The sequence below is a fragment of the Sminthopsis crassicaudata genome, chromosome 3, assembly GCF_048593235.1.
Source record: "Sminthopsis crassicaudata isolate SCR6 chromosome 3, ASM4859323v1, whole genome shotgun sequence".
NCBI lineage: Eukaryota > Metazoa > Chordata > Mammalia > Dasyuromorphia > Dasyuridae > Sminthopsis > Sminthopsis crassicaudata.
In genome coordinates this window covers 473,753,642-473,768,707 of record NC_133619.1, presented here as the reverse complement: position 1 = coordinate 473,768,707, position 15,066 = coordinate 473,753,642, and the positions used below count along the sequence as shown (strand labels likewise).

The following is a 15,066-nucleotide window of genomic DNA, read 5'->3' as shown; positions in this document are numbered from 1 at the left end:
TTTATCTGCAACTTTAGCCAATCAGATGAGCCAAATCCATACTCTAAAAGGAGTAAATGTAATATTCTACTTGCAGAAGCTAGAATGAAATTAAATTAAATGAATTACATTAAATGAAAAGTAACTTGCATGTTCATTTTTCCATTTCATCCTGTTTGTGTGTAGAAGAGCTTCTCTTCTACATCTGTTTTAATTGACCACAGGAAGGTTTAGTGGCTAAAACATGTTTTATGTTTATGTCAAATGTAGTTGAGTCATTTACCAACTACAGCTGGAGATCCAAATCCATTTTTTAACAAGTATTTCTCTACTTGTTCTTGCCACAATTCAGTCCAAAAATTTGCTATCATTAATCAATCTTCCAGTCACTATCAGGAAGCACATACCCCCCCTAGTATACCAAATTACAAGAGCATTTGCTTCTTGCCTTAGTGGGATACAAAGACTATAGACTGTATAATCTGTCCCCACACAACCAATTGTCGCTCTCAACATTATCATAAATATAAAATAGTGTCCCTAGCCCTCTACTTCACTGACTATGCCCCATAATCACCACACTGAACATGCCTTTGCCATGAATTTTACATAAGTTATTTTATTCTATTTATAATATTCAATTTTCATTCTACAAATTTTACAAAAAATACAAAAGCCTAATCCATTTTCCATGCCAGGTCAAAGCCAAATGACAAAAGGATAGACAAAATGCAACAAAAAGAGCCCCAGGACCCTATCATATTCAGACAATATACTTAAAGCTGTAAATATTATCACAGGAGAGTCTCTTGTCTTTGCAGCGACCACAGAGTTCCTGGCGATGAGGCCTCTTTAGGTCAATATGTCTTTTCTTCTGAGGACAGGAGCAGCGAGACTTTGAACAAGTCTTTAAGGGGGGAAAAAAAAAAAGAATGTTTCCTTCAGTTTAAGGAGAAAAACAACCAAAATGAATCTAAAGCACCATCAGTGGATTATGTCCCACATTTACTCTTCATCTTGCTTTTATTTCCTCAAGGAGCTATATGTCAAACTGAGTCACAACTTAAGTTTATTCAAACCCCATACTTTTTGTGGGAAAGAAATATTGTGGAAGATGGTATCAAGAAGTAGTAGACTTTGATGAGGAGAAGTTTGGTATATTAAAAAAAGTATACAAAACACTGACAATAAATAATTTCATCATCCCCATATATTCAGTTATGTGATCCCCATAATGGGTTATGACTCCACAGTTCAAGAAGCTTTGCTGTAGAATGAGACTTAAATTGACAGATTTTCCCGAGAAGTACTGAAACATTGGATCAAGTTACCAAAAAAATTGTACAATCATTTTTTCTAATGAAAATTATTTGTAATTGTTTAAAATACCTTCTGGAATGGTTTGGTTAGATTATTATGTACATTGGAAGGAAGAGGTTTATGATTATATTCTAACTTCTATTGATTATTGTAAACAAAATTCTGCCTTACCTGGCACTGGATCCCTTCCACTCGATAAGGGTTAAAGCTTTTTGACATTTGCGACAAAGTTGTTTGAAATAAACCTGAAGAGAAATTTGGCATTTATAAAAGTTTACGTATCTCAGTTTCCCTATTTTTAATCCAGTAAAAATCAACCTTATTCTTATCCACAAAGGGCAATAAATGTAATAAATAAATGCATTGATACACAACTAGATCTCAAGGTCAGATTTAGACCACTAATGGGCTGCTCAAGCTTTAGACCAATTATACTGCTTTGTTCTCTTTTCCTTCCTCCAGGAAAGCAAGCTTTTAGATATAATAAATTAAGATGAAGCACATTTATACTTATTGCTCCATCTGGTGGCCTACCATGAAAATTTCTTGATTCCCTAAGAAAGTGGTTCAAGCCATAAGCAAACCCCAAAAATGTCCATCTGACCTAACAGAGTATCTAGAGTTTAAAAGAGACCCCAGAGGGACATCTAGACCAATCTATAGATAGATATACATGCATATAGATATAGCGACATCGAGAGAGAGAGAGAGAGAGAGAGAGAGAGAGAGAGAGAGAGAGAGAGAGAGAGAGAGAGAGAGAGAGAGAGAGAAACTAAGACTAAGTGAATTTTCGTGATTTCCCCAAGTCACAGGGAGTAAGTTTCAGAGGCAGGATTTAAATCCAGATCTTCCATCACCAGAAATTTTTGCTCTTTCTATTGTACCAGAGGCAGAAAAAACAAAATATGATATTCAGCATGAGACTACCTACTGGCACAGATATGGTGTGTGTTGGTTGTATATATCCATATATATCTATATAGGTATCTGTGCATGTGTATAAATACATGCGCATATGTATACCTTTCAATTTATATATTACAAGTATGTGTGGATTGTGTGCCTTTATATATTTGTGTAACTAATGACCAAGAAGAGGAAAAAAATCAGCAGCAAATTCATAAACTGTGGTCCTATTTACATTTTGTGTTAAGACTTTTTAAAGTTGGGTTTTCTGTTTTTTTGTAGTGATCAGAAAAACACAAACTGATTTTGGTTCCCAAGTGTTAATTTTTTTTTTAAAGGATAAAAGTTATTGTAATTGACATTTATATGATAAAGGTAGATAACTGCAAATACCTCTAATTAAAGGGAAAACTATCGGGTCTGAAACCAACTATTCTGCTTTTGGACAATTCTAATTCTTAAGAAGTTTTTCCTGATATAAAGCCTAATTTCACCTCTTTTTAACTTCTACTCATTGCCCAAACAGAACAAGTCTAATAATCTTTTTCACATGACAGGCCAAAGATAATATATTTCCCCAGGATCATTTCGAGGCTGGGATCCTTCATTCCTTCTGTGGATCACATAGAACAGAGTTGAGGCCCTTCAGCATCCTGGCTGTCTGAAATTCCATGCTCTCTAGCATAATTCCTTCCTAAAGTGTAGCGTTCAAATTGAATACAGTATTCCAGAAGCAATCTGACCATGGTAGAGTACAGAAAATTGTTTTCTGTATTCTAGATCAGTGGTTTCATTAGTAAAGAGGGCCAACAGGCCAAGAAATATTTTCACCTTAAGAGCTAGAAGAAAAATATTTCTTCTAATTATTCTTTTCACTTACCTTATTAGTTCCAGAAATACACCAGACATAAGCACTCTCCCACCTGGTCTTACAGTCTTTACAGTGAAAGTAACCATATTTCTGTTCCAAAAACTGCAATAAGGAAAGAAGAAAAAAAAAGCTCATGACTACTCTCAAGATACAACTATTCCCTTAACTTTTTTTAGAATCTTACAAAATTTGAGAGATAAACCAAGAGAACAAAGTTTGCTTAACCTTTTGTCATTAGGCTCCACTGCTCCTAAATGATGGGATTCTCTGGGTTTTGGAAAGATGCCCCAGATTCTTTTAAGAACTCTAAACACCAATTGCAAGTCACTCTACCTCCTGGGCCTAAGTTTCCTTATTTATAATTCAGTGAGATTGAGCTAAACAATATCTAAAGATGCCTCTCTAATTCTGGCATTCCATATTTCTATAAGCATTACACATCCTTAAATAGCAAAGAATTTCAGAACCACACAAGACCTTGGAGGTCATCTGATGTAACCCAAAGCAGAAAAATCCTCCCTTCTACAAAATCCTTTAACAGTCATCCAGCCTCAGCTTAAAGAGCTCCAGTGACTGAGGAGCTCAGTATTTTGCCAAGGCAGCCACCATTCAAGTTTGGGACAGTTGCAATTGTTAGAAGTTTATCTTAATAAGAGAATAAAAATCTGCTGTTGCAATTTCCATCCCTTGTATCCTGATGTCTTCTGTGATCAAGAGAAAAAAGTCTCATACCTCTGTCATCCGACAGCCCTTCATATATTTAAGGCTAGTTCTAATTCTCGCTCCCAATATTCTCTGCTGCGGGCCAAGTAAACATTCATTTCTTCCAGCCATTTTAAATTCCTCATCATTCTCATTCTACTAACCCTTCTTTGGACAAGCTTTGCCTTATAAGTATGTCTCTTAGCATGAGCTAATCATACTAGAATATAATAGGAAATCTAGATATAATCTGGCCAGGACAGCAAACAATGAGACTGTCACTTCTATTTGTTCTGGACACTAAATTTCTCCTTTAAAATCTTAATCCAGTACCTTATCTAGCTAGAATTGGTTATTAATTTTTAGTAGTATTAATTTTAGTAGATTTTAATATTATTAATAATATAATTATTTACTGTAATTATCATTACTGTAAAATAACATGTCATAAATATATTTTTCATTAAATATTTCCCAATTACATTTAAACATTTTTTAACATTCCTTTTTTTAAAACTATAAATTACAAATCTCCCCTCTCCCTTTTCATCACTTAACCAATGAGAAAGCAAGCAATATGATGGGTATTATACATGTGAAATCATGCAAAATAAATTTCATATTAGCCATGTTGAAAAAGAAAACACAAAAGCAAGACAGTTTTTTTTTAAATTATGCTTCAATCTACCCTGAGAGTTAATCTGTTTTCTCTTTACTTTCTCTTTTCACATGGGATAATGTGCAATGCTTATAGAAATATAGGATGCCAAAATAAGGAGTACCTTTAGATGTCATTTAGTTCATGGATAATATTTTTCATCATGGGTTCTCTAGAATTGCCTTGGTTCACTATCTTGATCAGTTTTTCATAGCTGATCATCCTTATAATATTGCTGTTACTATATATATAATGTTCTCTTAGTTCTTCTCATTTCACTTTGTTTCTATTCATGTAAGACTTCCCAGGTTTTTTTTAAGTCCTCTGGCTCATCACTTCTTACAGTACAATTGTATTTCATCACTGATTGTTAAATTTTTGATGTGAGGCACCTCACTAGTTATTTGCAAAATCAGTAGCATCACTAGATTTCTGAACCATATAATTGTATACATGTTTGGGGTCCAAATATTCAAACCATGCAGAAAAACATTGTTAATTAATAATTAATATTAATAAATTAAATATATACTAATATTAACAGTGTTCAAAAATAAGCTTTTCTTTTGTGCTCTAGTTGCCATATTTAAAAGTCACATTATTATTTTTACAATGTGGACATGGGACTCAAGATGCATGGAAAAAAGAAGCCAGAGAGATTCCTGAAAATTTAACATCTTATCTAGCACAAACAAGCATTTCCCAAACAACCACCAAGGGCTTTTCCAGAAGAGTAAACTAAGCCCCTTACCCTGTCACTGAGCTAATGGGTGCTGAAATCAGGCCAAATGCAAACTTAATTTTTTTATCTCTAGGTTCCAAACTAGAAATTTCCTTATTATGACAGGGCCCTCTGCACATAAGCATGTAAAGCCAAAGGCTAACCTGAACTTGAAATTAGTCTTATAGGATCATATTTTAGAAATCAAAGAGACCTTAGAGTTCATGTAACACACACACACACACACACACACACACACACACAGATTCACTCTTTGCATATAAGAAAACAGAGGCCCAAAGAATTGAGATGATTTGCTGTCACCCTTCTGAAGAGAAGATTGGTTTCTATTAGCAAACATAATATCATTTTAAAATACATATTACCTTCTCTTTTCCTCCCTCAAATAAATCTGTTTGCTCAGTTTTTCACAGACCTTTGGAAATTGCACAAGGACAGACCCATGCTGGTGACTGAGAACAATTTGGGGAGGGGTTAGCCTTTAAAGATGGGACTTACCTGGAAAGTGGGCTTCTTGGGAAAAGTAATTACCTCCTGAAGTTCAGCTTTTCCATCTTGGGTCTCCTGCCCTGGGGCATCAGTCTCTTCATCTCCCTCCCCCTGGGGCTTCTCTTCCAGCTGGAGTGGCTGTTCCTCAGCCTCCTTGGTCCCTTCTGCCTCGGGAGAAAAGGGCTGCTGAGGTCCGGACTCCACCGGCTCCGAGAACAACTTGCCTTTCCCCTGGCCTTCTTGCTTGTTAAGGCGGAGCAGGAACCCCCGACCCAGCACTGGAGAATAGAAGCCTCGTGTGGAGAGGCTGGAGGGGCTGCCGCCTTCACAGGGGGAGCCGCTATGCAGGGTCCGAGGCCCCAGGGAGCATTGAATGAACTTATCCGCCCGTGGGCTGACCTGCACCCCCACGTCTTTGGTGTTTGCTTTGCACAGCCGCAGACTCATGTTAGGGTTAACCTGAGACAGGATGGCCTTGAGCTGTGCCCGCTTGTAACTGTCCAAGTAGTCACCTGTGTTGGCGGGCACTTGCCCGGGGCCCATCAAGAAAGCAGAAGGCCCAGGGTGCTTCTGCTTGGGGAGGCTGGGCCTGCCAACGGCCAGGGGGTTTCCATAGCCCTGATACAAGGGGAAACAAACGAATCTCTCCATGGGCCCCCCCTCCCTCCCTGGACAGCACATCCAAATTCTATGCCTACTTTTCTTGTTTTGTTTTCAGTGCTTCCACACTTCCTAAAACATCCAAACCTTCCTTCTTCCAATCACATCCCCTCGATCGACCACCAGCTTCTCCATTTATCTCAAGTTTGTGTAGGAGCTGCTGCCTATTATCTCTGATTGAAATAAGAAACTAGGAAATACCCACTGTGCTAATTGCCACCTGGTTCTCCATCACTCAGAACCATTTATTCTGCCCCCTTCCAGACTAACCTGAATTTTACTTCCATCACCTTCTTACCCCACCCATTTCATTGCTTTCCTCTAGGGCCAACCATGGTTATATCTCTTGCTTTACACTGTTTAACCTAAGGATCAGAGTAATTGTGTCACCATGTAATTTGCCTTTATATATTAGCCATTCCAATACTCATTTTTTTGTTGGCACAATTTTTTTTCACAAGCTGTGAAGACACAGCTGTATCAAAACTGAGACTTGATACATAGTCCCCACTAGTACATTAGATGTACTTGATAATAATAACTAATTCATCTAATATTGACTAAATATTCGTTCTTGTTGAGCAATTTTTTGGAAGGGGAGGATGGTAGATATAAGGAAATCATATGAGGTAGAAAAGTAGCAGAGACGGATTCATCATAAGAAAAATAAATGTTAAAGCAGCAGATGGACTAAGAAAATAAAAGGAAAGGAGGAAAGAAAGAAAAAGAGAAGAGAGAAAGAGAAAAAGAAGAAAGAAAGAAAGAAAGAAAGAAAGAAAGAAAGAAAGAAAGAAAGAAAGAAAGAAAGAAAGAAAGAAAGAAAGAAAGAAAGAAAGAAAGAAAGAAAGAAAGAAAGAAAGAAAGAAAGAAAGAAAAGAAAGAAAGAAAGAAAGAAAGAAAGAAAGAAAGAAAGAAAGAAAGAAAGAAAGAAAGAAAGAAAGAGAGAAAGAGAGAAAAAGAAAGATAAAGAGAGAGAGAGAGAGAGAGAGAGAGAGAGAGAGAGAGAGAGAGAGAGAGAGAGAGAGAGAGAGAGAGAGAGAGAGAGAAAGAAAGAGAGAGAGTGGGAGGGAGGAAAAAGAACTTATGACTGGGCCTGGATGAGGGAAAGGAAAAAAAAGAACAGAAGTATATTACATCAAGCATAGACTGATAGTGATAAGCACACTTCATTATTACCACTTTTTTTCTTTATAAAGAAGAGGCTAGAAATAAAAAAGAAGAAAACTTGAAGGAGAATAGGATGAAGGGAAATACACAACTAATAATTATAAGTATGAATGTTATTTGGATCAACTCACCATAAAACAAAAGAGGATAAAAGAATGACTTAGGAAGAAGAATATATCAATATGCTGTTCTTAAGAAATTCACTTGAAAGAGATAGATTCAGTTATAATAAAGGACTAAAGCAAAATCTATCATGTGTCAGCTGAAGTTTTAAAAAAAGCTTGGGCAGCTAGGTGGTTCAGTGGATAGAGCAACAGCCCTGAAGTCAGGAGGACCTAAATTCAAATCTGGTCTCAGACACTTAACACGTCCTAACTGTGTGATCCTGGGCAAAGTCACTTAACCCCAATTGCCTTGTGGGTGGAACGGAGGATAGAAAGAACACCAGCCTTGGAATCAGGAGAACTAGAGTTCAAATTTCGCCTCAGACACTTAAATACCTATGTGATCCTGGGCAAGTTGCTCAACCCAGATTGCTTTGCTAAAATTAGAAGAAAAGCAGAGATTGTAGAGAAAGTTTTGTAATAACTTTTTTTTTCTGATAAAGATTACATTCTGAATATATATATATATTTATATAAAGAATAAGAAAGTATAAGAATAAGTCATTCCACAATTGATAAAAGATCCAAGGATATAAATAGGCAGTTATTAGAGGAAGAAATCCAAGTGACCAATAGGCAATTTAAAAAATGCCCCAAATCACTAATAACTAGATAAGTGAAAATCAAACAACTCTGAGGTTCCACCTAGTATTATCAGTTTGCCTAAAATGATGCAGAAGGAGCTGTGGGAAAACACTGTTGTTAGAACTGTGAATTAGAGCAGCCATTCTGGAAGGCTGTTTTGAAACATGTCCCAAAAGCTGATATACTGTGCATCCTTTGAACACTTCTAGGTCTAAATCTAAAAAGTTCAAAAAAAGAAAATCCATCTTTACAAATATATTAAGCAGCTTTTTTCATGGTGACAAAGAATTAAAACTGAGGAGATGTACATCATTTGAGGAATGACTGAACAAATTATGATTATTAATATAATGGAATAATATTTCTGCCATGTGAAATGATAAAAAGAATAGTTTCAGAGAAAGCTGGTAAAATTTGTATTAATTAATACAAAGTGACAATCATGTGGAGTCAAGAACATTTATTAAGAACTTACTATATTCCAAACACTATATTTGAGAATATAAATACAAGCAAAAAAAAAAAAAAAAAAAAAAAAAGCTAGTCCTTGCCCTCAAGAAGCTTATATTCTAATGAGGAAAGACAACACAGAAAAGATGAAAATGTAGGAAAAGATTATATACCCTGGAGCTTGATAGAGAAAGTCCAGAGAGTCAAGAGTCCAGCTTGCAGAAGAATAAAAACATGGCTAGCCTAGGAATCCTGTTTAAAATGTAAGTTCTCTTTCAGAGCCATACTTTATTTAAAAAAAAAAAAAGAAGAAGAAGAATTTGTAAGACAGAAAACATTCTAGAATCAGAGACAATTGACTCTTATTATTTTTTTTCTTTTCTTTTTAGTAATAGTTTTTTTTATTTTCAAAATATATGCAAAGATAGTTTTTGATATTCAGCCTTGCAAAACCTTGTGTTCCAAATTTTTCTCCCTCTCTTCCACTCCCTCTCCCCTAGACAGCAAGTAATCCAATATAGGTTAAACATATGCAGTTCTTCTAAACATATTTCTACATTTATAGGAATAAATATAGAATTTATTCTATAATAGTTGCTGTGCAATTATTGCACAAAAATAATTTTTTTGTAAAACTGCTACAGTTTTACTGTGCACAAAAATAATAAATGTAAAGTGCCTTGTAAATATATATATATATGCTAGTCATTATCATTTATTATGACACATGCTGCACACAAAAAAAATCAAAACAAAAAGAAAAAATGAGAAAGTTAAAAAAAAAAAAAAGCATAGCTTGTTATTTTTCAAAGGAAGGAAGTACCTCCTATGTGCCAAGCACTATGCTAAGTGCTATACAAATATTATGCCATTTAATTCTCACAACCTGTGAAGTTGTGAACCTCCATTTCACATTTAAGGAAACTAAGGCAGACAGAGGAGTTTAAAAATTTGCTCAGTCTTTCCCAATCACTACAGTCAATTAACTGTCTCTTTTTGCGTTATGTATATAAAATATCTACAGATAAAGAAATAGGACTCCTCCTAAAACACTTTAATATTTACTGTTAAAGAAAGGGAATAAGCATTTATATAGTGCCTTTTATGTGTCAGGAATTATGCTTAGGACTTTACAAATAACTCAACCTTCAACAGCAACTCTGCAAGATAGTTAACCCCGTTTTACAGCTAAAAAAAACCCAAAGCAAAGAAAAGTTAAATGACTTGTCCAGAGTAGATAGTACATATCTGAAATCATATTTAAATGCAAGTCTTCTTGACTACGAGTGCAGCTTTCTATCCACTGAGTCATCCACCTGCTACAAGAAATGTCAAAATAATGAAGCATATTCTAAGAATTGTAAATTTAGAGCTGGAAAGGATCTTAAAAGCATCTTGTCCAGTCCCCTCATTTTACCATGAGGAAACTGAGGCCTAGGTGATTTGCCTATGATCCCACAGCTAATAAGTAGTGTGGAACTGAGACAGTTAATGACTAACCACTTTGCTTAAAATCCTCTACTATTCAGATGAGGCCAGACTAACCTGGGAATCAGAATCAGCCTAGGAGTATTCTTTAAGCTGGGCACATCAGAAATCCCTAGTTAACAAATTCACTTGTTAAACCCCAAACTCCTCCTTCAATGCCACAAAACCAATTTAGACTGACTCATGTCACTTCTAGTCCAGTGGTCAAACCTGATATGGTCATGATAGGGCTTCTGAAAAACAGCCTAGGCCAGGGACACTCTGGCCTGTGATTTTTTGTCTCTATAAGCCTTACTGCCTAAGTCTACCTCAAGTTCAGTACACACACACATACACACACACACACACACACACACATCTGCCTTCTTAAGAGGAATAAATACACAGATATAACCTAAGTCTGTCTTTCTTAGACCAAACTGAAAAAAGTTGACAATAGCAAGATCAGTATCTAGAACCCAAGTGCTCAAACTACAAATCCAGCATACTTTTTCCTATAAAACACTGCTATTCTATGCAATCAGTGACCTTGTTCTCAAAATCCAAAAATGAATTTTATACTATTCATAAAGTGAAATTTTTCACTCTCATCTTTTATATTTTTGCTTTTTAATGTACGTTAGTGATTAGTACAATAGAATAGGCATAAAATTTTTATATATTTACATATCTTTGTTTAAATATTATAGTCTATAGTATATATTATAGTGTGTATGTATGTATATATATATATATATGTGCATATATATACATATACATATATCAGTACTCAAAAGTTTAAGGAGCTTTTTGTTTTTCTTAAGAAACGTGTATGATCAAAAAAAATTTTGGAAACCTAGACTATATAATAAACTGATGTTGAGGTAGCTTGGCTGGTCCTGGAAGAAAAAAGCCTAAAAAGTAGTAATAAAAAATAATATCTCACAAAAAAATACTGAGAAAGTGACAAGCAGAAAGTACCATTAAAAACTGTATGGCAAGACAGGCATATTCCATACTTAGCAAGGAACAGGCTCTATGACATAATGGAACCATGCTCTATACCTATAAATTTATTAAGCCTGATGAGTCCAGCAGAGACTGTGAGAGACCCCTTCACACAGGATCATTATGAATACTTGCTTCCCCACTGATAGTATGTATTTTTGTGGAAGAATATTCCCAGTATTTATAAGGGAAACAAGCTATTACTAATCTCCCTATTTTATTTCATAAATTGTCCTTGCTTTGAACTATGTCTTTTGATCAGCTATATTCTGGAGCCAGCTCTAATTTACTTATTAAATTTTCAATGTGAGCACTTACACATCAGAAATCACAAATTAAGACTTGAATTATTGTTTTGGTGATTATCTAGACTTATGAAAATGTTAATAATGCAGATTAAACTTAAAAGTGTATATGTGTATATGTATATAGATCCCCTCCTCCTTTAACTATTTATCAACACACCCTAGTATTGATCTATAAACACTGGTTAAACTGTGTCAGAATAGCATAGAAGTCTCTGGAAATTAAATTATCACCAGACTAGAAACCAAGTGACTGCAAGCTCATAATAAATGACAATGACTAGCATTTATATATGCTTTAAGGTTTTGCAAGGCACTTTACATTTATTATTTCATTTGAGCCTTACAAAATCCTTTAACTGACTAAGGAAAAAAAGTAAACACATTGACAAGGGCTTCAGAGTTATTGATTTGAGTTTACTTTTCCAGGATCTGTTGTGTTCCCAAGAGGACTAATGACATCAAGAGGGTAATGTCATGACTCTCAAGTGAATTGGATTTTAGTGAGGCAGTCTGTGCAAAGTCCTTACTCCACCAGAAGTCAACTGAGTTCAACAGTATGACAGAGGTTAGGACAACTGGAAATGGCCCCAGATGCAAAAAGAGACTTTGGCCTTTTTAAATTAAAGTCTTTTCCAGGTCTCAGTTTTCTGAGAGCAACACACATTTGGTGATTTAAGGCTAGATAATAAATGAAGCAAAAGATAACGTAGTTTACCAACTTTAAAAAAAAATTGTTTTTTAATATGGGAGGGGGAAGATCCTTAGTTTCTGACCAGTACAGAAACAGTTACTATTTTTCACTCACTCTGAGCTATCAAAACCCAAACAATGATCAAGTTAAGTCAGACCAGTCATTGAGAGCCAGAATTATTTGGAGTTTAAGCTATAGTCTAGTAGCTCCATTTGAATTTCAATGGGCTTTGTCAGAGGCCAAAGGGAAAAGAAAAGAATTTAAAAAAAAAAAAAATCTATCCCCACAAACCCCAAGATACCTAGAGAAGTTTAAACAATCAAAATTTATATTCCTGTGAGCAGAATTCCCATATGTAGGGATATGACTTCCCCTGTTGACAGAGGGAGAGGAAGGAAGGAAGGAAGGAAGGAAGGAAGGAAGGAAGGAAGGAAGGAAGGAAGGAAGGAAGGAAGGAAGGAAGGAAGGAAGGAAGGAAGGAAGGAAGGAAGGAAGGAAGGAAGGAAGGAAGGAAGGAAGGAAGGAAGGAAGGAAGGAAGGAAGGAAGGAAGGAAGGAAGGAAGGAAGGAAGGAAGGAAGGAAGGAAGGAAGGAAGGAAGGAAGGAAATAAGGAAGAGATTACATAATTGGAACTGACCAGTTGGATCTCCAGTGGGGCAATTGCTACTAGTCCAGAATCTGAATAGATGAGGAAGGAAGGACCCTAGGTACTATATTGCTGATCAGGAACAGACCTGGGAAAGGAATCAAGGTTTTTTGACAGTTTGGTGCTCTTTCTGGAAATTCAACTGCATGTCAATTTTAGCTTCTGAATTTTCTTTTACTGCTACTAGTATTTCAGCTTTTCCTCTTGTTACTCAGGAAGCAATGTTATCTCACCAATATGCTTCTCTGATGGAGAGATAGCATTGAAAGTTATGATGACTCTGGAACTCATTGTTTCCAGTCCTGCTTGTCAATCAATATTAAAAGAAGGCAACCATCTGTAGTTTTTCGATTTCCTGCTATCCCAGACATATCTCTAATTGTTAAGCATCACTTACAGGCAATTGAGAAGCTGAGATTCAATAGCCCACCCTCTTTTGCTGCTATGGACTAGTCAGAATTGTCTATCTTATTAAGATAATTATTGATAAAAACTGCCTCTGTCCTGAATCTCTGGCTGATTTCTAGTAATTAGCTTGTCAAGTTGGCTAACTTGATTTTTTTTATTAAATTCTTTTAATTCTCTTTTCCCCAAGTTTTGCCTCTTTACGTGGGCAAAAGCCTGGAAAAAGAATTTTCTTTTTAACAACAAAGTGTGTGAGTTAAGTTAGTGGTTACTGGAGTTTGGAATTATTATGCATTATTAACAATTTCCCCAGCACTTTTAAAGTCTAGAGTTGACAGTCAACAAAATAATACCAATTTCAGAGGTGTAAAACTTGCTAGCTCCAGCACACTCCTGTATCCAGTTCATTATATTGGAAGGAAACATGGAGGTGTGAAAAAGGCTGTTTGGGGAACATATAGGAGTTAAATTGGACAGCCATTATGGTGTTTCTAGAGGAATGGTAGAAAATAAAATTGGAAAAATAGGATTGTAAAGTGCTCCTAATAACAGGCTAAGGGGTCAAAAATGTATTCCCTTGACATTAGGGAATATTGGAGTTTGTTTGTAAGAATGGTGACGGTGCAGAGTACTAAACACTGACACAGTCATATTAATGCTTTAAAAATATTAATCTATGTGTGATGATGAACTCTTATGGATGTGGCTTTTTTCAACAGTGAGTTGATTCAGGCCAATTCCAATGGACTTGTGATGGAGAGAGCCATTTTTCCCAGAGAGAAGACCGTGGGGACTGAATATGATCACAGCATAGTATTTTCACCGTTTGTTGTTGTTGTTGCTGTTTGCTTGCTTTTTTCTCCTTTTTTCCTTTTTGGTCTGATTTTTCTTGTGCAGCATGATAAATATGGAAATATGTATAGTATTGCACATGATTAATATATATTAGAAAGCTTGCTGTCTAGGGTAGAGAGTGAACAGAAGGGAGGGAGAAAAACTTGAAATTCAGGCTTTTGCTAGAGTGAACTACATATAGTTTGAAAATAAAAGACATTTAAAATTTTTTTAAAATAAATATTAATCTGGCATGAGAACATAAGATGGAGGAGACAAAGGGGAAGGGAACGAGATATACTAGACACTTTACGTAATGTGCTGTTGTCTCCAGAAACATTACGTTACATAAAGTGTCTCTTGGCGACCTCCGTTCACTTAGCAGCACCTTCCCCAGTTTGTACCTAACGCTACCCGCGTCGGCCCATTTAACGCGTGAGCTCCTGGAGAGCGGGGCTGTTTTGCCCTTTTTGTGATCCCCAGGACAGCTGGCCGACTGGATGGGGTCCCTGAGGAAGATAGGGCCATGGCTTTTAGCTTGTGCACCTGGAGGAGCGGGGGCGCTGGGAGAGAAATGAGACAACAAAAAGGCTTGGTTTTTTTGAGGGAGCGGGGAACCGGGTGAGGGCAGGGACAAGGTCTAGAAATGTTTGCTCATCTTTCCTTAATCGTATTTTACAGAAGAGGAACCTGAGGCAGAAAAGGAGTAATTAGCCTGCTCCCCCTGGGGATGGAATTTGAGTTCAGGTCTTTCCGTATCTATGCCATCTAGCTTCCTTAAAGTTATTTTTTAAAATCTTGGGAGTGAAGAAAGAGGTAACAGAGCAGGGAGGTCGCTAAGGGATGTCGCCGTGGTCACGCCCCCCCACTGGAACGCAAAGGGCGCAGCCCCGCCTCCCGCTTGGCCACGCCCTCCTCGACGTAGACTGAGCATCCTGGTGCTCCCGAAGAAAGGGGAAGAGGGGAGCCCAGGAGCGCACATGCTCATGCGCAAAAGACATATTTTTAGGCCCT

At 36.4% G+C, this 15,066-nt stretch overlaps 1 protein-coding gene across 1 annotated transcript; it reads right to left on the bottom strand.

The window, feature by feature from the left end:
* Positions 1-577: 577 nt before the first annotated feature.
* On the bottom strand, positions 578-6,456 carry ZAR1L (zygote arrest 1 like). Its single transcript, XM_074303533.1, is given in 5 exon segments — positions 578-886; positions 1,471-1,508; positions 1,511-1,544; positions 3,086-3,178; positions 5,677-6,456. Coding segments are annotated over 5 exon segments (981 nt in total). The 5' UTR covers positions 6,349-6,456; the 3' UTR covers positions 578-742.
* Between the last annotated feature and the right edge of the window lie 8,610 nt (positions 6,457-15,066).